Source organism: Tripterygium wilfordii, chromosome 4, assembly GCF_013401445.1.
Source record: "Tripterygium wilfordii isolate XIE 37 chromosome 4, ASM1340144v1, whole genome shotgun sequence".
In the NCBI taxonomy this organism is placed as follows: domain Eukaryota; kingdom Viridiplantae; phylum Streptophyta; class Magnoliopsida; order Celastrales; family Celastraceae; genus Tripterygium; species Tripterygium wilfordii.
Genome location: NC_052235.1, coordinates 4,588,712 through 4,613,377, shown reverse-complemented (window position 1 = coordinate 4,613,377; position 24,666 = coordinate 4,588,712). Strand labels below are relative to the sequence as shown.

The 24,666-nt window shown below is 39.5% G+C and overlaps 3 protein-coding genes across 9 annotated transcripts; all 3 read right to left on the bottom strand.

Moving 5' to 3' along the window:
- Window positions 1–5,472: 5,472 nt before the first annotated feature.
- On the bottom strand, window positions 5,473–7,185 carry LOC119996825 (extensin-2-like). The gene has a single exon (XM_038843618.1). It carries the CDS (start codon window positions 7,183–7,185, stop codon window positions 5,473–5,475), a length of 1,713 nt encoding a protein of 570 aa, XP_038699546.1.
- Window positions 7,186–8,987: 1,802 nt separating this feature from the next.
- On the bottom strand, window positions 8,988–13,948 carry LOC119995999 (E3 ubiquitin-protein ligase BIG BROTHER-like). Of its 4 annotated transcripts, none has more exons than XM_038842493.1 (9): window positions 13,727–13,948; window positions 13,189–13,294; window positions 12,576–12,725; window positions 11,973–12,207; window positions 11,093–11,127; window positions 10,787–10,831; window positions 9,605–9,732; window positions 9,384–9,492; window positions 8,988–9,264 (listed from the first exon to the last, which is right to left on the bottom strand). In XM_038842493.1, exons 3-9 carry the CDS (start codon window positions 12,714–12,716, stop codon window positions 9,214–9,216), a joined length of 744 nt encoding a protein of 247 aa, XP_038698421.1. In that variant the 5' UTR covers window positions 12,717–12,725; window positions 13,189–13,294; window positions 13,727–13,948; the 3' UTR covers window positions 8,988–9,213. The 4 variants fall into 4 exon arrangements, with proteins under 4 accessions (XP_038698421.1, XP_038698422.1, XP_038698418.1 ...); XM_038842494.1 differs by having other exon boundaries at window positions 12,576–12,722; XM_038842490.1 differs by lacking the exon at window positions 13,189–13,294 and having other exon boundaries at window positions 13,727–13,947.
- Window positions 13,949–17,362: 3,414 nt separating this feature from the next.
- On the bottom strand, window positions 17,363–24,514 carry LOC119995998 (pentatricopeptide repeat-containing protein At2g22410, mitochondrial). Of its 4 annotated transcripts, XR_005467778.1 has the most exons (4): window positions 24,213–24,514; window positions 21,404–21,453; window positions 17,890–21,285; window positions 17,363–17,767 (listed from the first exon to the last, which is right to left on the bottom strand). XR_005467778.1 is itself a non-coding variant. In XM_038842488.1 (3 exons), the coding sequence occupies exon 3, from the start codon at window positions 23,710–23,712 to the stop codon at window positions 22,345–22,347; it is 1,368 nt and encodes a 455-aa protein (XP_038698416.1). In that variant the 5' UTR covers window positions 23,713–23,764; window positions 24,061–24,126; window positions 24,213–24,401; the 3' UTR covers window positions 21,738–22,344. The 4 variants fall into 4 exon arrangements, 3 of the variants coding, with proteins under 3 accessions (XP_038698415.1, XP_038698416.1, XP_038698417.1); XM_038842488.1 differs by lacking the exons at window positions 17,363–17,767; window positions 17,890–21,285; window positions 21,404–21,453 and adding exons at window positions 21,738–23,764; window positions 24,061–24,126 and having other exon boundaries at window positions 24,213–24,401; XM_038842487.1 differs by having other exon boundaries at window positions 17,363–21,453.
- Window positions 24,515–24,666: the final 152 nt, after the last annotated feature.

The following is a 24,666-nucleotide window of genomic DNA, read 5'->3' as shown; positions in this document are numbered from 1 at the left end:
TTCGTACCCGGTTCGAGAAGGATGGCAAAGCTTTGGAAGTCATCATTGACGGGGGGAGTAGTATGAATGTTATCTCTAAAGACATGGTGGAGCGCAATGGGTTGACGACAGAGAAGCATCCAAAACCATATCGCGTGGGGTGGATTGACGACACCACCATTCCCGTGAAACAGAGATGTCTGTTATCTTTTTCGTTGGGAACCAACTACAAAGATTCGGTGTGGTGCGATGTTATACCAATGAAAGCATGTCATTTACTACTGGGTCGTCCTTGGCTATTTGACAGAGATGTGGTCCATCACGCACGAGCAAATACCTATTCTTTCAAGTATGGAGGGCACAATATCATTTTGCGTCCAATGAAGCCAAGTGGGGGAGAGTTTTTTAAAAATTCCACACTAGCCACAACACTATCTCTTCGGCAATTTCAATTGTCCAGCAAGGAGTCCCAAATTATCTTCCTACTTGTGGCTCATGAGACCAATATGGACTCTAACAAAATGGAGGCACCCGAGGTAACATCTCTACTACAAGAGTTTCATGCTATTTTTCCTAATGAACTACCTTCCACATTACCTCCAATACGTGGGATTGAACATGCCATTGATCTCATACCGGGTGCAACTCTGCCCAACCTCCCTCATTACCGAATGAGCCCCAGGGAGCATGACGAACTACAGAGGCAAGTTCATGATCTTTTACAAAAAGGATTTCTAAGAGAAAGTATGAGCCCATGCTCAGTACCGGCTCTTTTGACACCCAAAAAAGACGGCACCTGGCGCATGTGCGTGGACAGCCGCGCCATCAATAAAATAACGGTGAAGTATCGATTTCCAATACCGCGTCTTGATGATTTATTAGATCAGTTAAAAAGTGCTGTATTATTTTCTAAAATTGATTTGCGTAGCGGCTACCATCAAGTTCGGATTCGTGATGGGGATGAATGGAAAACAACATTTAAGACTCGAGAAGGGTTGTATGAGTGGTGTGTTATGCCATTCGGTCTTTCAAATGCCCCAAGTACGTTCATGAGGTTGATGAACCATGTACTTCGGAAACTAGTTGGCAAATTTGTAGTGGTTTATTTCGATGATATCCTAGTATTCAGCCAGAGGACCGAAGACCATCTTTACCACTTGCGTGAAGTCTTTCAAGTGTTGAAGGATGCACAGTTGTACGCGAATAAAGCCAAATGTGCCTTTTTACAATCACAAGTTCAATTTTTGGGCTATATTATATCTGACAGGGGATTAAGCATGGATCCTAACAAAGTGCAAGCCATCTCTGATTGGCCAACTCCTTGCAATATATTTGAGGTACGCGGATTTCATGGACTTGCATCCTTCTACCGCCGATTTATCCGGGGGTTCAGCACCATCATGGCACCAATAACAGACTGTTTAAAAGCCACTGCTTTCTTATGGACAACCGAGGCAAATGAAGCATTCCAATTGTTGAAGAAAACTCTTACCACAGCACCGATATTACGTTTACCGGATTTTAACAAAATCTTTGAGTTATCTTGTGATGCTTCGCAGGTGGGAATAGGAGGAGTCCTAAGTCAAGAAGGAAAACCCGTGGCGTATCACAGCGAGAAGCTCAATGAAGCACGACGGCGATATTCTGCCTATGATTTAGAGCTATATGCGGTGGTCCAAATGGTGAAGCATTGGAGGCCATATTTATTGCATAATGAGTTTATCCTCGTAACGGACCATGATTCTTTGCGGCATTTGAATTCACAGCAAAAGCTTAACTTTCGCCATGCAAGATGGGTTGCAGTACTGCAGCAATTTACTTTCACCATTCGGCATCGCAAGGGAACGGAGAACAAAGTGGCGGATGCGCTCAGCCGACGAGCACATCTTCTTACCAATCTAGAGGTAAGTGTGGTCGGGTTTGAGTGTGTGCGTGAACAATATGTAGGGGATGAAGAGTTCGCAAATGTTTGGCAAAGGTTGACTATTGGTGGAACAAATCAGGACAACCCTTACAATCTCTTTGATGGTTATTTGTTCAAAGGAGTGCAACTTTGTCTGCCTCAAGGATCCCTACGGGACTTAGTTATTATTGAGATTCATTCTGGTGGATTAGGTGGCCACTTTGGAAGGGAGAAGACTTTACAAATGGTGAGTGAAAGGTTCTATTGGTCCAAGTTGCGACGTGATGTTCACCGAATTGTAGATCATTGCCAAATCTGCCAATTCAGCAAAGGTTCTCGACGGAATACCGGTCTTTATACACCCCTGCCGATCCCGCAGAGCCCATGGGAAGAAATCACCCTTGACTTTGTACTGGGTTTACCAAAGACAGTAAGGAAGCATGATGCTGTATTGGTGGTGGTTGATAGATTCTCGAGAATGGCCCATTTCATTCCATGTCACAAGACAAATGATGCCTCACATGTGGCAACTATTTTTCTTCGTGAAGTTGTGCGATTACATGGAGTTCCACGATCCCTTACATCTGACCGAGACTCACGATTCATCAGCCATTTTTGGCGATCTTTATGGGCCAAATTAGGCGCTAAACTCCAATATTCGACCGCATTCCATCCCCAAACGGATGGCCTGACAGAAGTGACAAATCGGAGTCTTGGAAACCTTCTACGATGTTTGGTGAAAGACCATGCAACGACATGGGATCAGTTGTTACCACAGGCCGAATTTGCATTCAATTCCTCGGTTAATCGGACCACAGGACGAAGCCCTTTTGAAATAGTGTTGGGCAAGCAACCTAAAGCACCAATCGACCTGATTTCACTCCCATTACCACCCCATAGTAGTGCCGAAGCTGTGGACACCGTGGAGCAGCTGCAACGACTTCACCAAGAGGTTCGCAAACGGATTGCCGTACAAAATGACCTCTACCGCCACGCAGCAAACAAGCATCGTCGTGATGAAACTTTTGATGTAGGTGACATGGTTTTGGTTCGGCTTAGGCCTGAGAGATTCCCACCTGGTGCTTATCATAAACTACATGATAGAAGAATCGGTCCATTCCAGGTGGTACAGCGTATTGGCTCCAACGCTTATCGAGTATTGTTGCCACCAAACATTAGACTGCATCCCGTATTCAATGTAGCTGATTTAATCAAGTACAATGAAGACCCTGCCCCAAGTAGTGAAAGAACTGAAATATCAACTCCCAACGTGCCTCCCATACCTGCAACGAATGAGAAAGTGGATCACATTATAGACCATCAATTTGTCTCTACGAGGCGGGGAGGGTATCACAAATTTCTTGTCCATTGGGTGGGCAAGCCAGAATCTGACAATTCATGGATAAATGCGGAAGAATTAGCCCAATTGAATCCCAGTCTGCTTGAAAACTACTGCCAGCATCATTCGACGGAGTCGAATTTCTTAGTGAAGGAGGGAATTGGTGCAAAAGATGGCTTTAGTTTCAATGGACCAACTAAGGGGCCCATGCCCGTGCAACTAGACACTCAACATATCCTTGAAGAAAAGGCAGAAGACATGGAGCCAACTAAGGGGCCCATGCCCGTGCAACTAGACATTCAACACAGCCTTGAAGAATTAAAGGCAGGAGACACGGAGCAGATAATGGCTGAAATCTAGCATTGATAAGGGCAACTGAGTCAATGAATAAAAGTGTTCACATCATGTGTTCACATGTGATATTTTGTTATTTAAGTATTCTATTTCCTTTGAATAGGAGCTCATTTTGTTTTGTATGAGAGAAGAAAAAACCAATATTCTGGAGTGATTCCATAATAGAAAGAAAACGAGAGTGATTCTCACCGTGCTTGTCTTGTGTTCTAGTTTCAAGTGTGATTCTTGATCTAGTTTGCATCAAAAACGAAAGTGTCTATGCATTAAATCTATAAAAGAACTTGTAAACCAAGTAATACAACAACATTCCCTGAACAACACAAGATCATAAACATTTGCACCGATAGAACTAGAAACAGATGTATATTGCATAACATACACGCATACAAGAAACAGATATGAAGTATTAACAGAATGCGAAGAAAAACTAAAAATAGATCTAACCTAATTACGAGTCCATCTCAGAAAAACAATAACGATAGACAAAAAACACTACAAAAAACCTGCATGTTACACTTTACAAGGCCAAGACGCGCAACCGCCATGAGTCCACAGTTGAGAGGAGCTCAGAGTTTACTTCCTCGAAACAGTCTGTTATACATATATAGGTCCGATATGTATTAACCATATATCTAAATCTTCTTTTGAGCGCCTAACATTAATTTCAACCGATTAAGCAGCCAAAAAAAAAAAAAACTAGAAGGAAAAAAGAGGTAAGGATATTAAGAAATATAAGGAAATCAAAAACCCTAATGAAATCACAGAGCAGAGAGAATCAAATCGAGAGAGAAATCGAGTTTTCTCCTCGTTTGTTTGCCTAATATATAATTCATCCAACCGAGAATCAATTCGACCAAAAAAAATTAAAACGAGAAAAGATAGGAGAATTTTAAGGAGAAGAACCCTACCAGATCACGGAGTACAAAGAAGCAGATCCAGAGAAAGAGATCTTCCCTTCGCGCCGGCGCGCCTAAAATCAAATTCAAAAAAATCAGGCATCATTTGCGAAAAAAGAATAAGATTCAAGAATTTCAAGGAGAATCAAAATCCTAACCAGATCTCCGAGGAGAGAGAAGCCGATCGGGAAAGATTTTTCTGATTTTCTCCCACTCCCAAACACACACTAAGTCGAAAGATAACTGATTTAAGGCGCGACGTGCGTTGCGTGTCACTTTTAGTTTCTCGTAATAGTCCTTCAATGGGGCTTCTAATAACGCTTTTGCCATTTCGAGATGAATGACTCCTTTGTTGGAACGTCAGAAACAGGGTCTTGCTACTGATTAGCGCTGTTCGAAAACTACTGTCTTCTTACTTGTTATTTTAACTCGCAATAAATCCATCTTTGACAAATAATATCATATTAAAAACGTTTAAAATTAAAATCATCTATTCATGCCTAATATTACATATGTATTATATTGTAATGCTACCAAAAATAATAATTTAATGTTGCGTTTTGCCTTGGTTAATTAGAATGAGAGAGAAACAAGACAGTGTAGACCACGTCATTAACATAATCGTGTATTTGCTCCACTTGCTTAAAGAAAATACATGATTAGAAAGATATACATAATAATATACATATGCGGGAAACCTTAATGATTAGAGATTATATTTCCAAAGAAGTAATTAATACGGGAAAAAAAATAAAGCAGTACATAATACACATTGGAAGGAATACTTGCTAATATTATTGAAAGTTTTAGTTTACATTGAATGAAAGACGAGGGTACAAATTATTCACCAAGGATCTCTATGGACCCAACTCTTGATTAATCACGAAACACAACTGTTTATTAATGAAGAAAAAAAATGCTGAAACAAATTAAATTACAACGGAAATGAGTTTCTCTTATTCTTGTAGCAGTTCAAATGAAGACATTATGTGATCTTGAGCTTAGTAATGGCTAGGAGGTGGGGGTGATGAGTAATAATATGGAGGAGGAGGCGACTTAGAAGGGGGTGGTGGAGACTTGTAGTAGTAGGGAGGGGGAGGGGATGGTGAAGGAGGTGGTGGTGACTTGTAGTAGTACGGAGGTGGTGGTGATGGAGATGGTGGAGGTGGAGATTTATAGTAGTACGGAGGAGGAGGAGATTTCACTGGAGGTGGTGGTGATTTGTAGTAATATGGAGGAGGTGGTGATTTCACTGGAGGAGGTGGAGATTTGTAGTAATATGAAGGAGGAGGGGACTTCACTGGAGGGGGTGGAGATTTATAGTAATATGGAGGAGGTGGAGACTTCACTGGAGGAGGTGGAGATTTGTAATAGTAAGGTGGGGGTGGTGAAGGAGATGGTGGTGGTGGTGACTTATAATAGTATGGAGGAGGTGGTGATTTTTTTGGAGGAGGAGGGGATGTGTAGTGGTATGGAGGAGGAGGTGAAGGAGATGGTGGTGGTGGTGGTGGTGACTTGTAGTAATATGGAGGAGGTGGTGATTTTTTTGGTGGAGGAGGGGATGTGTAGTGATATGGAGGAGGTGGTGAAGGAGACGGTGGTGGTGGTGACTTATAGTAATATGGAGGAGGAGGTGACTTCTTTGGAGGAGGAGGGGATGTGTAGTGATACGGAGGAGGTGGTGACTTCTTTGGAGGAGGAGGGGATGTGTAGTGGTATGGAGGAGGTGGTGATGGTGACGGTGGTGGTGGGGACTTATAATAATATGGAGGAGGAGGTGACTTCTTTGGAGGTGGAGGAGATGTGTAGTGATATGGAGGAGGTGGTGACTTCTTTGGAGGAGGAGGGGATGTGTAGTGATATGGAGGAGGTGGTGAAGGAGACGGTGGTGGTGGGGACTTATAGTAATATGGAGGAGGTGGTGACTTCTTTGGAGGAGGAGGAGATGTGTAGTGGTATGGAGGAGGTGGTGATGGTGGTGGTGGTGGTGGGGACGTATAGTAATATGGAGGAGGAGGTGACTTCTTTGGAGGAGGAGGGGATGTGTAGTGATATGGAGGAGGTGGTGACTTCTTTGGAGGTGGTGGGGACTTGTAGTAATACGGAGGAGGCTGTGACTTCTTTGGAGGAGGAGGGGATGTGTAGTGGTATGGAGGAGGTGGTGATGGTGACGGTGGTGGTGGTGGTGGTGACTTATAGTAATATGGAGGAGGAGGTGACTTCTTTGGAGGCGGAGGAGATGTGTAGTGGTATGGAGGAGGTGGTGAAGGAGAAGGTGGTGGTGGAGACTTGTAGTAGTAAGGAGGTGGTGGTGACTTCTTTGGAGGAGGAGGGGATGAGTAATGGTATGGAGGGGGTGGTGAGGGAGATGGAGGTGGTGGTGACTTATAGTAATATGGAGGAGGTGGTGACTTCTTTGGAGGAGGAGGGGATGTATAGTGGTACGGAGGTGGTGGCGAATGAGAGGGTGGAGGTGGGGACTTGTAGTAATAAGGAGGTGGTGGTGACTTTACTGGTGGAGGAGGAGAGGTGTAATGGTAAGGAGGTGGTGGGGATGGAGATGGTGGAGGTGGTGACTTATAGACATAAGGTGGTGGTGGAGAAGCATAAATGTAAGGCTTATATTCATCAGCAACAACAGCAGTGGCCGAGAGGCAAAATGCCACTGCACATAGCAATAGAGGCCAATGCCCCGGGTGTGTCCGGGTTCCCATTTGTGATTAGTGTCTTTGTGTCTTGTTTTGAAAAGCTTGAATGGGATCTCTTTATATAGTGAACTCTACAATCATTGGTGACCAAGATGTGGTTTATTAAATTGAACATAACAGCCTGGATTAAGATTAATATAACCCAATATCTCACATTTGACTCCCAGTTTCTTAAACTAGTTATTGGTAGTGGGAAGCCACTACGCATTTCAGATTTCGTTGGCGATTGGCCATCAAAGTCCAAGACTGAATAGGGCAGCAGGTAGGATGCTCTATTCGTTGGGGTATTTTATACTTTCTAAAGCGCGTATATCGCAAATGGGTCTCAATTGTTTTCTCTACCATCCAGATGGTACAGGCAAGGGGAAGAAAACAAAGAGATAGTCAACTGTATTTTGTTAGGTAGGGTTTTTCATGCCAGTTGGTGCCTTGTTGCCCTTTCGAAAAGGTCTGAAGTTTAGAGAGTTTAAAGGTTCTGTTAGGTGGCAAATCTCTGTTAACAAATTCAATGAAGCTTCAAATGACTCTAAAGTCTTGTCTTTTATGGACTAATACGTTGTCGGTTAAATAAACAAATATGCTAACGAGGCCACCGTGGTTGAATTAAGTATATCCAAATCATATCTTAGTTCTAACTTCGTTAACTAGTCTTATGTTTTCTTGGCTTACTGTTTTGTTTTGGCTTGAAATATTCTACCTAGTTCTCTTAGGCCATCTCCTGAGATGCCCTTCTTTGTTGCTCTGCTAACAAAGTTAGAACGTTGTGATCAAGTATCTTAGTTTTCTTTAACTTTTTCTAACTTGTTTCTACTATCGTTCATAGCTTTAGGAAAATCTAGAACATAAAATCATCAATCAGCATTCCAATGACTGCCAGCATAATGTAGGCACCAGTAAAATATCAGAAAACTTACACAAGCAATATCTAGAGAAGCATTTCTTCAAGGTAATCTAGCTATAACAGAGCAAGTAGCTGGCATAGATGAGAGAAAACACAGAATTCAGACGTTATTCCTTTAGACGTGCAAAAACCAGCTAATAGTTTTCACCCAATTGGCATGAACACGAGCAGAGCAAAAGGGTATCAATAATTGGGAAGGAAACAGGTTATAATATGTATTCAAGACTACGAAAATACGACAGAGGAAGAGCCCAACTATTTCTACATGGAGTCCATCTACCACATGTATAGGACATCCACACAGACTGCTATATGCTATCCCTCATGTTTATGATAACTACATAGCATTACACCTTTATAAATCACATAGGACTAGGCAACTGGAACATGGAAGTATATACATTCAATGGAAACCTAAGATGAGGTAGAAACAAACTAAAGACTGGATTACAAGACAGTCGTATCTACCTTACAATGCCCACTTGAAAGCAAATAACTCTAATTTATACTGATAAACTCATTATGAATTCAATCAAATGCATAAGGCTTCACTACACGGACATGAAGGTACAAGCCAAAAGCTATGTTTCCCCATTTCAAGTCCATTAGCGTTAGCAATTTTTAGCAATCACTAGATAACCACAAATGTCAAAGTACGTGAGCATTTTCAAAAGTGATCAACTGCAAAAGATCACAATAAATCGTTTACAAGTGTATTAGAAGTCATCTCTTTCGTATTTATAGCCTGACTCTCAAATGCCCACTTGAGTCCTACAAGCTTCTGTTGCATATTGCACTTGAGCAAGCAAATCCATGAGGATGAGGTGGTGGATAAGGCTTAGTCGCACAATTTTGAGAGGAAAAAAAGTTTTGACAACGAAGGTAAAAGATGAGTACACAGAAAACAGAAAGAATGAAGATAACTTCCAAAAGGAAATGGTCCAGCCACTAAAACATCCATCCTGATTAACATTCACGATGCTGAATTATTACAAATGCCAATCAATGGCGCTTCTACACAGAAAGTGGAAAAATTAAGGCACACTTTTGTATGGAGAAGGGACACAGAAACCCAACAAAGAAAGTAAGCATATGAAGGCTATCTTCTTTTTTATGTTCATGAATGAATGTTCTTACTGTTTAGATGCATCACCAAACACCTCAGTGTAGCAGATTGGGCAAGCCTGATGAAACAAAAATAGTTTCATAAGCTTTTTGTATTGAAGTTGGAAGGGAGGAGTGGTGAGAGGAAGACAAAGCAAGAAGTAACTCTTTAAATTCATCTTAAACTCCAGAGCCTTACCTTGTTGATGCTGAGCCATCTGGACCCACACCTAGCATGGTATATGTGTTTGCACGGGAGAGTGATTCGCCAGTCACCTCGTTTATATTCCATTTGGCAAATTACACATCTATTTTCAATGAGAAATAGTGTCATGAGCTTCCCGTATTGAACAACATATGGCAGCATTGCTTATTGAAAGAGGTGGTCAGAAAAGTAGAGTAAGTCGTCACAACTTGTACCTCTCACTTCTTGATTTCTTTCTGAAGAAGAATTGCCACTTGTACTTGGAGGCTGGAAGCAAAGAGATAAGTTCTTGGGAAAGTCCTCGACTTTGAGTTCCTACTGCTTCACCTAAATCGAGTAATTCCTGATCATGATAAATTGGTCAGAAATAATTTATCCACAGTACTGACAAATCATCACATAAACTAAACTGAAGAACAAAGAGTTCCAAAGTCAATTTTTGCAAAGGGAAATTTACATGTGGCAAATGGATAAAGAACAACTTCAACCACCAAAATCTAACCTTGCCATTACAAGGATTGGACATTGTTATTGCCCAACTCACCAGACCCAAAAAATATGAAACACACTTGTTAACGAAAAAAGAAGACAACTTCATTTGATATCCAGTTTTCCACTGCATAGGCCAACAGGAAATACTCATTTCACAGTCCAAATGTGATACAAAAGGCTTCAGACAAGCAGTTGCATGCACACAAATTGAAGAGAAAAAGACATCAAAATCTTATGGTAGCTGTGCCATTACTATTGCTGGGGTCCAAGGAATGCAATCACCATCCTATTAGTTACACTCTCCTTCATAATGGATACAATAATCATGAGAAGACCATCATAACAACCACTTTACTAACCTGGGCCATAGCATCCTATTTAGTTATGGTCACCCGAAACACAGATTTAAGCAACAATGTTAACAATCACACAGCGCCAACTTACTTCTATGGCATGACCTGTTAATTAAGGTCAAGTCACTAACTAGAAAAGTTATGCAACCTTTCAGTACCACACGATAAATATAACACAGCAGGAAAATCTTAACAGTAAAGATATGCTCAGAACAAGTGAAGAAAGGAAGGACAACAAGATGGTGGGATAAAGTAAGCAGAAGTCATCAGATTTAAGGAAAACCAAAAGAAAACGAGTGCTGCTAGCTATTCCCCATACTTGCGTCAAACAACAAGTAAATATTGCCAATTGTATGCTAATATGAATTGCAAAAATCTATATCCACACATTCAGTTTCAAGATCATTCCACGTCCAGCTTCTAAGAAGAGGTTAAAAGTCCTAAAGTTTAAAACAATAATAATATGCAGAATGTGCAGATAAGGAAGACTTTTTTTGAATGGACACATTTGGAAGTAGACATGCACTAAACAATGAAAGAAAGGAGTCCAACCTCGTAAGTCATGTTGTCAGGATCAACATTATCTTGCCAAACGACCTGCACGTATCACATACAAAACGAGAGGACCTTCCTTTGTTAGCTGTGCACTTGATCAAAGCATCATTCGTCAACATGAAGAAATATAATAAAAATATGAAAAGTAAAACATATATGGTTTCTTTTTACATGCTCTCCCAACTGAAAGGAAAGTAAAACAAAAGGAAATTCCGTGACATTTTGTTTGCATCTATATAGGCAGCAAGGATTAGAAGCTGAAAATAAAATCATAGCTTGGAGGATGGTTAAACAATTACTCACCTGATAACCACGAGACCTATGGTGTCTTCGCGTACCTGAAGTGCAAATAATATGGCGTAAGTGAGAAGATTCTTTGTTGAAATATATTGTAAATACTAGAACAGGGTATCAGTGAATACAATAGGGTTAAAAGAACAACTTGAGTGGGAAAACTTCACTCCAACTAACTTTATAAAAAAAAACCCTCTTTACCATCATTAAAACGGTTGGGGTAATGTGAAAAAAATAAGAAAAAAGTCAGAAGTTAAAACGGGAACATTAAAGGTTATTGAAGTCTTTAAGTTTTTTCCTATGTTCAACTAGTCTATATTAGTAATAGGATCCTATCAAACTGGTTGCTATTTTATAGGGGGAAAAGTGGTGCCAGATAATTATAATGTGTGTCAGAATCAAGTGCATTAATTTTAAGGAGATCTTCGCTCGAAGCAGCCAAATCCATGTCCTATAATTAAAATTTTTAGAAGATTTGCTCATGTTTTCCATCTCTCACATTGAAATTATCAGAAAACTGTTTGAAGCAGGTAAAAAAACTATATTGAGATCTGATACTCTGCATTATTCTCAAATTACAACGAATATGGATCATAAATCATAAAATCCAAGCCTAATAAATAGAAATTAGAAGATTTGAACATATTTAAAAGCCTAATAATTAGAAATTATAAGATCTGAACACATTCAACATATCTAATGTCATATGCCAAAAGAAGTGAATAACTACCTCACAATAATTTTAATTATCTATTTGGCATAAGAACCTAGAAATCATCACTCCCGTAACTGAGTGTAACATACCAATCTATCATCATCTATAAGCAATGACAAGTAAAAGCTAAAGAATCCATACAATATATGAGAATTCCATCAACTCTGTACTTACACTCTATTGGGTGGTCATGTGAATTAGCAGTCACATTCCCTTCCCATTCTGTATTTATTGCAGTAGTTGATTCATTAGTTACTATCGGGTCCTGCATAGGCCTTCTATTTTCATTGATTTGTAGTTCATGATCATTGACCTCATAAGGATCACAATGATCATAATATGAGATGGTTCCAGATTCCGATGCCCCAAACTTATAGAAATTTGTATTGGTCGATGGGTACACAGTGTCCTGCACATATAAGTTGGAAATATTACTTTTCCTAGGAAAGCAATCTAAACTCACGGAAAATCTCACATTCATATATAAAACGAAGTACCAAACTATTAAATGCTGATTCATTATTATTATGCAGGAAAGCACTTTAATAGGTCGCATTATCAGAACTAGAGAATGTGCAAAGTGTATATGGAGACTCTGAGCAATCTCCATATCTTATTTGTAAAAACTCCACATTACACACTAACATATTAAGGAAATTAAGGAAGAATGATCCCATGGAACAATCTCTCATCACAAATCCAATGACAATTGAAAGACGAAAAGACAGACAAAACTTCGAGTCAGCACATCAAAAAGAAAGAAACAATTACTTTTACCTGAACTTGTGAAGCACCATCAAAGATGAAATTTACATGTTGATATGTAAGGCCTTCAAAATATTCAATAAGGCTCCCAGCTGTATTATAAGGGTAGCCGGTGTTGAAGTAAGGGACATCCATATGTTGATTCCAACTCATTATGTACTGCTGTTAGACAATTGAGAAAATTAGACTTAGACTATCAAAAGCATGCTTATATATAGTATTCCTGTGCGAAGAATCGAGTAAACCTAATCATTCGACGAATTCAGGTAACTACAGAATAAAAACTCTTTACCATTCACCAATTATTTAAAATTATCCCCATAAGCAAAAAGAATTAATAATACCAACAAGGTAAGAGCGGAAGTTCTAATGAAAAGTAAAAAATGGTCAGTCAAATATTGGATAGTGATTCCATTATATATACAAATTGGTTAATTTGAAATACCTCAGATAGCATTGAAAATCCTTAAATGGTATCTGAATATATCAAAATCAAGATGCAGAAGCGTAAAGTTAAAATGCACTGATGACCCCATAAATTTTTTGAAAATTCTTTAAATAAGATCAACAAACAGTATCTCAGATCTTTCAAAGAATACAAAAACTAAGATACATGTAATCATACTCTAGGATATATATAATAAGTTGCTCAATTGATAAAACATTGATTGCAAAGTTGATAGAAACAATTCCCAATGAAGCAACGCCCCAATACTCCACAATCACTTCACCTGCAGAAACATTTGCAATTGATGGAGAAGTTTTCAATTCCCAGGGCCAAAATCAAAACAAGAAAAAGCTCACTAATTGACATTCTAAATAAAACTAAATCTGCGAAAAATAAAAATAAAACTAAAGTTTCACCTCTTCCATATAGAACGAACAAACAAACAAAAGATTGAAGAAAACGAAAATTCAAGTAATCTCGTATGCTTTTCTTTAATCTCAAACAGAGAATCAAATCCTCAATGCCTCGCAACAAGAATTATGGTTTCAGACCACATATATAACATCTTCATTCCCCGTACAACTAAAGGACTGATCTCTCAAAAAGGTACCGAATTGCACATCAACAATTCCATTCGTTACAAACAAAATCACAGAAAAGGCCCCACAAACTCATATCGTCGACCGCCAAAGACAGACACATACAATGGGAGTACCTCATTATGCGATTTTGATCTACAATGAACGAATTCTAAGAAACAATAAACTGTCCGCGACTCGAGAATTTATCGGGAAAATGTGCGCGTTTATGCGTATGTATGTACGTGTGTTGTGCGAGAGCGAAAGAATCCGAGAGACAGGGGGAGAGAAGAGAAGTGAATGGATCAGGGGATCAGGTTCAGGAGAGAGAAAAGAAAATCGCAGGTAAATATATAATGCAGTAGCTGAAAATTATCAAGTGAGGGATCCATCTAACACAAAGTGTGGCCCTCACATGTGATGGGATCCGCGAGTGAATGGTGTTAGATGGATCTCGCACTTTAAATAAAGTGCGGGATCCCTCACCTGAGAATCCCTCATGCAGTAGTATAATAAAAAATTAAAAAAGCTCGAAAAACAAAAGGAAAAGATAGATTCTTCGTAGAACGAAGAGAGAGGGAGAGAGCCATTAGTTAGTAACCTAATAATAGGGCTGCACAAAATTGTTAATATAATCAAACGGATCAATAATTGAATTGGTCCATTATTTTGAAAAAAAAATACATATTTATTTGATGGAATTAACTGATAACTGAAATATCCATCAAAAACCAAATGTAAAAAAGAAAAATTGACCTTTTACACACCTGTTTAAAAAAATAAAAAATTGGGCTGGCCATGTTGAAGAATAAATCCTAGATTAGTTGGGTTGTTTTCAGAAAAATGGACGATGTGGTTTCATGGGTTGGAACTTTGAAGGAGATCACCAAAACCGTCTTGTCTTACCCACAAGGGGAAGTTGGTGTCAGTTAAGAAAAAAATACAATCATATATACATACTTAAAAAATAACATATGCATGTGCATAGGGAGAGAACAAATAAAGTGTTGGACGGATTTGTTTCTATTATGAAAAATAGGAGTTTTTGGAATTTCCCTCGATGGATTAATTTTTTGATTAGTGTCCCATAAAGGAAATCTCATGCTTCTGTAATGGTTTGCCTAACAAGAATATGCTTTCTTATAAAGATTCATTCATTTGCTTACAAATAATAATCTAGTATTTCAACTTGATTTCTAAGTTTATTAGGATAATATGTAGTTGCTTACTTGAATAATCATATCATTGAGACTTTCCAGAAACATATTTTGCAGAATGTACGAACAAAATTCCATCTACTATGACCAAAGCCAAGCAAGTTATTTTGACTGACAGGCCCCACGTCCTTGATGTTTGCATGCAGGGATGGATGCGATCATTATCCATGATCAAAATTTGTTTCAGGTATGACAGCTCAATTCTCGTCAATTTGAATATCAATAATAACACATGCTATGCTATGCGTAGGCCAACTCTCAAGATGACCCACTTCTATCATCTCGCCTCTTCGCCTCGACTTGACAGTCACTTTCATCTCGACCTCATGTCTAACCAATCACAAACCGGCTTTTAGCCGTATAGAAGATATGTTCAACGGTCATAAATGGAGACATGACAGTGAACGGTGACAGGACTAACAGTTGTACACAACTATCCGTTGTGAGACAAATAATATTTATTATTTAAAAACAAGATACACAATACATGGGCTTAGCATTTGGGCTTGTTGTGATTTGAGTCTTAATTCTTATTGGGCTGCTCTTCATATTGTAATATACTCTCTTTAACATCATGCACCTCGGAACCTGCACCGCATATTGTCCTTGACGATGAGCCGCAATTTCATACAATCTCTTTGCCAACCAATCCCATCATACTTTTTTTCCTACAATCGGCCTTCTCCAAGTCAACCTCGTAACTCGTTTTCACATGGCTCACGTCCTCCATTGATGCCTCAAGGTTACTCTGAATAGCCTACTTTCTTCGCAACGAAGGTAAGTCCAATACTCTAGCAAAAACTTGAATCACTCTCTACCAAAATCCACACCGAAACAACCTTCTTCCTCACAGTCCACTATAGGACATTCAACCCTAAACACCATCCACCATGCCTTCCACCATTATCAAAGCCTTCACGCCTTCCACCATTATCAAAGCCTTCACGCTTGCATTTTCATCGCATCTTTTGACTTTATGCCTTACAGACTTGATCGTTGGAACCTCTTTGAACGACACCCTTGGCATCAAGAGTTTTCCAGTTATCATTGCTTACATGCCTTGCAGGTAGTTGGTGGCCCACTTTGACTTTTATTTGATTATAGTTGGAGCACCTACACAGAAGTGCACAAATGCCCACAAGGCCACAAGAATTTCTCACAATCTCTAGTTGTTTTTAACCTTTTAATTATCATCGATGGAAATGTAAGCTGTAAACAGCCAAAGTACAATACATGAAGAAAGATGGGTCATGAATATCCATGATATTTTGTTGTTGTCGAGTGAGATGGCCCAGTGGCGATGCAATCACTTCTGCGGACTGCACTGACGCCAAAAGTGCAAAGGCTATCAGGCATGTGGGGGAGAGAGTGAGGGACGCATGAATAATTGAGAATGAATGAGAACAAAACCTGGCGTGCAAGCAAGGACGCATCATAATATTCCCTTCATTCCTTTTGTCAAAAAGTACACAACATTATGATTCTTGTTGATTAATCCAAACATCTTTGCAAATAGCAGCAAGAGCAAACATTACTTGATAGACAAAAGATATCAAAGTAACCAAAGGATTCTAGCTAGATTGGATTTAGGGTTCAATGTTTGTGTTCCATCAGTATCAAAGAAAAAAAGCAGAATGTGTCAAAAACAATGCAGGATACCCAATTATTGACTCACTAAACATAACAACAATAATATCAGCTGCTCATCTAATCACATTCATGGTAAAAGCATGCTCATAACCTGTCCTTGCTCAATGCTTGGATTTGTAACCATACTCACTCAAGGAGGACAAGTTTTCCTACTCACTTGCAGGAAATACAAATACTTTTATTCAAGTTGTATCACAAGTAGGAGATGCCACATAAATAATGTCAACCTAGACCACAAAGTAAATGAAACTAAGCACTAATTGTTTCAAATTCTTTGGCATCAATATTCCTATTGAATAACTTTTCCTAGTTAAACATGGCCAAACTCATCTCTTACCGAGAGAGAGAGAGAGAGGGGGGGGGGTACTTCATGCCATTTTTACCATCTGCTTTGCTGGTAGAGCATGTTATATCAGTGCATTAACAACATAGCTAAGCTTCAACAATGCCACAACTTTATTAAAAGCATGTAAAATATAAACAATAAAACTAGCTGAAGTTGAGTATAAACAATGCGACAGTTTCATTATTCTTCATATGTAAATGACTCTGTGGATTACCATTTAACAAAATCCATAAAGTATGCTCCATTAGAACCAGCCTCTCTATTTTATCCTTAAGAAAATAGGTGGATTCAGTGTCTTCACTCCGGAAGAGGAGAGTTTCCACAACCTTCATTAATTATTTCAACACTCCATGCGCTTCATTCAAAAACATGTACCGCAGATGAGCATTGATATGCGACAAATTTCATTCAAGTATATGCTTTTACTGTAAGGTTAGTGCATTTGTCACAGGAAAGAAAGATTCTGTCTAACTAACTATTGATGACAATCTGTGTCTTTTCCTTTAACTCATGAGAAAGTGATCTTGTTATATTTATCGTGTATCATATAAGCTATCCTCTCAGTTTCGAATCTGACTATTTGCAATCTGATTAACAAACCGATGATATAACACTCTGTTGCCATCTGAAACAGTACAACACCAAGGCCACAGTAAAGTAGAATAAAATACCTCTTTAAAATTTTCCAGTGGCATGCTGCGATGTATAAAATTGCTGATTACCTGCCCTCTTTGCAGCCTCTCAGCCCACTTGCGACATAAACTTGAACACAGTCCAAAATATATATTGAGAGCAGGGAAGATGTGCAAGTTCCAGCACCATGTGACCAGAAATATTTTCCCAAATCGCAATTCAAGTTCCTCAACCCAGAAGTCACTGTACACATACTCCAAAAGAGGGTCCTCTGGATTCTTGGCATTGATGATATAAACAAACTTCAAGACTGATATTTCATCAGTCATATCCTGGGAAAACATTCTTGTACTAATGAGCTCAGAATAAATGGAAGAAGGCAAGAAAAGTCTATTCGAAGGATTGATAAACCCATAGACCCGGTTATAAGAACTTATGGAACATATTACTGCACCTGTTATTCTTCATCATCAAAGAATGAATGACGCCGCTTTGTCTGAGAGTTTCTTTGCTTCTCTGTACGGCTTTATTTTGTTTTGAGATTAAAACCTCAAAATAAAAGGCATCGTCGACACAGCAGCATAAATAAGTGCATTAGAACAAATCAACCGGCATATCATCTCCTCAAGAAGCCCAAAGTGAAACGACAATTTACAGCTTATTCATAGGCCCAACAAGTTGGCAATATGTCATTATTGTTGGAACCGCAGTCACGGTATTGTACAAGTTCTGTGCGTAGAACATGTAGAACATTCAGAGGTAAGAGCTTCGGTTTGAACTTCAAAGCCCAGAAGAAGTCATATCTGAAGCAAGCGATAGCCAAAATTCATCCCGCTAAACCCATTTGTCTTGTTAACTGAATTAAGCAATTGTAAATCTGGTCAGATTGAGGGTGTGATTTATCTCTTACAATAAACTCAGAAACAACACCATTCACCTCGATTGAACTACAACCAGGAGTCTTCTCTACTCCTCTTTCCACCATCATCTTTCTCACCTTCCGAGACTCTTCCCACATATTTGCTTCCCCATACATATTTGCAAGTAATACATATATTCCACTATCATCAGGATCCAACTCAAGTAGCTTTGAAGCTGCTCTTTCTCCCACAATAACATTTCCGTGAACCCGACAGGCGAAAAACAATGCACCCCAGACCACAGCATCTGCCTCAATAGGCATGGCTCTGATAAGCTCTTCTGCCTCTTCCAAAAGACCAGATCTACCTAGAAGGTCCACCATGCAAGAATAGTGTTTAAGCTGTGGACACAGATTAAATTTGGATCTCATTTCAGCAAAATATTTGCGACCTTCGTCAACTAAGCCCCCATGACAACAAGCTGATAACAACCCAAGAAAGGTAATCTCATCTGGCTCCAACCCAACATCAATCATCTTTGAGAAATAAGACACAGCAGCTCTGGCATTTCCATGAAGGGCTAATCCTCCAATAATGGCTGTCCACGTTAAAGAGTTTCTTCTTGGCAGCTCATGAAAAACCTGGACAGCCTTTGTGATGTTCCCACACTTGGCATACATGTCAACTAGAGCGGTGCCTAAGGCAACATTTAAAGATAAATCGTGTTTTTCAATGTAATGGTGAATCCAAATTCCAGTATCGAGCGCTCCAAGTTGTGAGCATGCAGATAAGCAATAGACCATGGTAACCTCATCGGGCTTTATATTACTTGCTTGCATTTTATGAAACAAAGCCAAAGCTTCTTTACTCTGTATAGCGTGAATATATCCTCCAATTAAGGCATTCCATGGCACAACATCCTTTTCTGGCATCTCATCGAAAAGCTTTGCAGCAACATCTAGAAGCCCAAATTTTGCATAGCCAACAACCATTGTTGTCCATGAGACAATTGTTCTCTTCTTCATGCCATCAAATATTTCTTTCGCTGCCTCCAGATTCCCACACTTTGCGTACATATCCATGAGAGCATTGGCTAGTGGAATTGTAACAATCAGTTTCCTTTCTTCAATAAGCCGATGAAACTTCCTCCCAAGACTCAAATCCTCCAATTGAGCGCATGAGGAAACAACACCAATCATTGTCACCTCATCCGGCATGACTTTTTCCTTCTCCATTTCTCGGTAAAGCCTTATTGCCTCCTCTGCCCACCCATTCCTTACATTCCCATTAATCAAAGAATTCCAAGAAACCAGGTCTCTCACACAACTCTCATCGAACACCTTTCGTGCTGCCACTAACTCATTGCACGAAACCAGCATATGTATAACCGCGTTGTGCACAAAAATATCCGAATCAAAACCCAACTGCAATACATGCCCTAGAATCTCATGCCCCATGAACTTTAGCATCAATCTAGCACAAACTCTGAACAACAGAGGGTAAGTATAATTATCTGGTCTTAAACCACCACTTCCCAACATTCTTTTATACAACAAAATAGATCCATTACCATTCTCGCTCTCTGATAAGCCTCTAATAGCTGTATTCCAAGAAAACACATTCGTGTTGCGAGTATTAAACAGAATCTTAGCGCAGTAATCAAAATTTCGCCATTCTGAGATCGCACAGAATGCAATTAGGCGACTTGAAGCAAGCCCATCTGAGATTAAGCCTGTCAAGATCATCTGAGCTTGGATTTGCTTCAAATGGGTAGTGGAATTGCATTTCTCAAGAAGAGACAGAAGTGGATTTGAGAGTACAAAGGTGTGGGTTGTATTCCAACTGATGGGTTTCTCTTTGTGGGGAGAAAGAGAGCGAGTGTGAAGAGAAGATGAAGAGAGAAGAGGAATTAAACGACAACCTCCATGGATCCAATGCAAAGATTTGAGGTCGATTGCATAGAGAAGGTTCATCCGTCCCCTGTGAATGTGTGTGAGGGAGACTAGGCGGAACGAGTGTGATCAAAATGATTCTACACGGATTTCATAAAAAAGCATTAGGAACATATAAATACAGATTTTCAGACCTCCTACAAAATTTAGACAGTCATTATCCAGTGAGAGCACCGAGAAACATCCCACATCGCTTAATAGCCATAGTTTGCAGTTTATATTATATTTGAATTTAATCCTGAACGTCGAGCTTGTAACCCAAGTGGGGATATCAAGGTGTTCGGACATTGTTACAGACAACATGGCCCAAATAGCCGGGCTTACAAAATGGCCCAAATAGCCGAGCCCAAGTTGAGAGTTGGCTCATGGGACAAGAGGTGCAGACTCGTGTGTCTTGGGCCCTACAGTGGGAGGGACCGCGTGAGGCTGGCTTCCTTCACTGAGTGCAACGAAACCTCCCCGCTCCTAGTAGTGGAAGGATAACAGGCAGGCGCCACCGGGGCCCAGCATGGCTAGATGAGATATAACCGATCGGTTCAACTTACTATGTTCAAATATTTATTCCTACGGTGTAAAAGATTTCAGCTTCAAAGTATCAGTCTTACAAAAAGCTTTTTCTCCAAGACGATAGACGTTCCAAACTTAAAACTGCTCAAAGAATTACCCTGAATGAATAAGTCATTAAAAATAAACCCAAAATTTTTCATTGGTGAATTTTCAAAGCTCAAGGAAGAATCAATTCACCGATTAGGACCCTATTCTGAAAGAAAACTGACCCTGTCAGGGCAAAAAGAAATCACTTCCTGGATTTTTCTTTCAAGGGGAGATGCATCGCAGAACTTCTCATGCTTGTTCAACAAATACATGCTAGGAAGGGAAGAAGATGATGAGAAATGTGACAAAAGAACTTAAGAACGGAATTGAAGCAAACAAAAATGTGTCCTTATTGACTCATGCTAGGGAGTAAGCTTAACACTTGATTACAGACATCTCTTCTGGTAAGGCTTAGAATAGGGCCGTTCAACGACCAGATTCCCTCTGAAAGAATGAAGCACAGAGAGCACCAGCCCTTTCTTAACGCAGGCAAACAGAAATTATCACTTCATCGAATGACAAAATAAATGCAATACACAGGCGCAACCACAAAATCAGTCACCTTGTAATTTAAACAAAAAACCCAGAGTCACCAGCAGCCAGTAGCATCAGCTGATTACAAGAAGAATGCAAATGAATTAGTAATCAAATCATAACACTATATCGCCTTGAAGCATGTCGCGTAGCAGAACACGAAAAATAAAATTTTATCCAAAAATAGACAAGAACGCACTATCCAAATATAGCAAGAAGCAGAAATGGTGTTGATGAGATATAACAGAAGCTCCAAACTTTTATGGACTAATAACTCATATCACAGTCACAATTATTTAGTAAGGAAAAAGCTCATACTCTAACAATAAAAAATAAATATCTTCCTAATTAGATGGATCCAGTAAATAAGAACCCATCGACACAAAATCCACGGATTAAAAGGTTCTATTGATGCCCTTTGCAAAATTAACCTATGAATTGGAGAAAGCATAGCTAATGGCCCATGGGAGAATGCAGGAAAAATTCAAAGATTCTGTAACATGACTCACTATTACATGATTTGGGCAACCACCAAAGCTCTAAAGCAAACCCACCAACTTTCTAAATGTACAACAAACAAGCTCAATGACGAGAAAATATCAGAGATCCGTTATGCTAGCCCTCAGCAATATAAGTGTCAAGGGGATAGCGTACTTCTTACATGGAAGATCCATAAAGATTTTATTGCACAATAATTAGCAGAATGTCATGCAATGTAGAAGGAAGAAGCGGCATTTCAGGTAAAGTAACGGAATTTACTAAGGTTCATTTTATTCTAAATGGAAACTCGGCAGTTTGTTTGACCTAAAAGATCTATTGTCATTCCTTAATTGAGAAGCTAGAGTGTTTGCTTCCTTTTTGTTTGCTTCCTTTTTCTCTTCCAAATATCAAAGAGGGGACTTGTTTGCTGTGCGATTCAGCAACTTTTGCACCAATGCAATTCCAACTGTCATTCCTTATCTACAGGAATTATTGATACCTGCCGAGATCAATCTGATCTCTTCCTTGCAATCTGTCACTGCCAGAAGAAGTATGGCCCATAAAAGCTTCTGACCTCCTGGATTTCATCTCCAATTCTTTCTGCCTCAGTTGCAATACCCTATGTTCATTCTCTAGTTTCATTCTCTCATTTTCCAGCCTCAATCTCTCTAGCTCTCTGTCTTTTTTGCTGCAATATCTCAACCACTTGAGACGCTGTTTCTCAAGCTCGAATGCTTGAGCTTGGAAGTTGACTCTTTGCTCCTGGAGGTGCAACATCTGCTTCTTAATCCACTCCTTCCGCTCCTGTAATGATTTTGAAGGGTCTTGAAAAATCACTGACATGTCAGTCTCAAAACTGTCATGTCCATTAGATTGTGGCCAAAAATGGCCATCCTCCTCACTGTCTCTCGTCCTGTCATTATACTCTCCCCTCATTTCTCTGTATCCCTCAGCATTATTATCATCATCATTTTCTGATTCATCATCATTACTGTCATCATTACCGTGTTCTTCCTCCTGCGACCCATTTTTCTCCACTGCGCTTCTTCCAGCATGTAGAAAAGCACTTGGCAGATCAAGATCCTGGCAATTAGGAATCTTTTGCCCGTTATGGAAAGCACACATTTCCCTGTAAAATAAGTGTTTGGAGCTCAAAATTTTTCTCACATCTTCCTTGGCCTTGGCTGAAAGATGGGGCATCGAGTCCATGAGATTAGGATTCTCTACCACTCTGCAACTAGTGCCCCTCCCAAGAATATCATTTAGCCTCTTGTACCTCTTGTTCAAATCATTAAATTTATCCTCACACTGCTGTGGTGAAACATGGCATCCCTTACTCATCATTATCTTGGATACCGTTTTCCACTTGCCTTTCTTCTGTAGAATGCCCGATTTCCTCTTGAGACCTTTGACACCATCGAGAATACCGTCATCACCCACACATGCAACGATTGCTATTAGAAGCCTAACAATGTTGTCTGTCCATTTCATCCGCTGCCATGGAGACCCCTTTTTACTCTTGGCTCCATTGATCTCCTCACCGTTACCATCGTCTTCAGTAAAACTCGGCTCATCATCTTCACTCTCATTACCAGTATTAATGGCATTAAAAGGGATAACTGATTTCCCTTTTGTGAAAGGTGCAGAAAGGCCCTTCGAGTCCGAACCTTTCAACTCCATTAGCTCAATCGGGTGATGATCATTCTCGTAGCCACCCATCACATGCATGTGCTGTTGCTGTCCTAATGAAGGACGGCTCATCTGGGTCTGTCGGCGTCTATCAATTGATGCTTGGAGGTTCAACATCCCAGCACCTGCACCTGACAAAAACTCACCTCCTAAACCCAAACTATCCATCTTTTAACACACTGAACTATGAATTCCAAAATCACCAGTATTCTTCTAGTTGCTGAAAGAAAAACAGGAAGAAAAAGTAAACTGAAGTTTTCAGCTTTGAGATCATTATAACACTGAAAGAGTCGAATAAAATCTTAAACCCTAAACCATAAAGCCGAATTCTTCATTTACCTTCATTTCCTCAACAGCCAGACAAAGGGTAACCATCAAATTTACAAAATCACAAAACCCAGTAACGATTATTTGAACTGAAATTTTTATAAGAAGTCCTGGAAATCTCTACTTCACCGATAAGCCTAATACTAGCTGGAAAAATGTTTTAATACATAAACAGCCTTGAAACCAAACCTAAATCGCGAACAAGATCGACAGCCTTCTTTGGGTATCTGAGACTTAATACAAGCAAACGGAGGCCTAAGAAATGAAATTCCAGAGAAAAAGTTCAAAATACATAAAAATATTAGAAAGCGAAAGCTGAAAGTGTTTGAATTCAAGAGTACCTTTTAGGATCCACCCTAGAGATACCGGAAAGCGAGGAATGAAAGGAGTGCGTAATGAATCTTGACAGAGAAATGCTGGAAGATGAGAGTTTTGGAATTTTGCGTTGCGTACTCAAAGATCAAATAAAAAGATAATCACTTGGAAGAACACGGAAGGATTTTTGTTGACATTTTATTATTTATCAATTTGTATTTTTGGTAAGCACTGTAGGCATAGCTGGCACTGTGTGAAAAATTATATATTATTGGATTTGCTGTTTTTTTTTTTATCAAAGGAAGAAAATGAGATTCGAGCTCGGGGTTCGAGATTCCATACGACCTAACTCATCAACTGAACTAGTCGGATTTGTTATTGGATTTGCTGCTTGTTGATTTCATTTGTTGGATTTTCTTTTTTACTATAAAATACATGCCAATAGATTTACAATTATATTTATATACTTATTAAGAATCC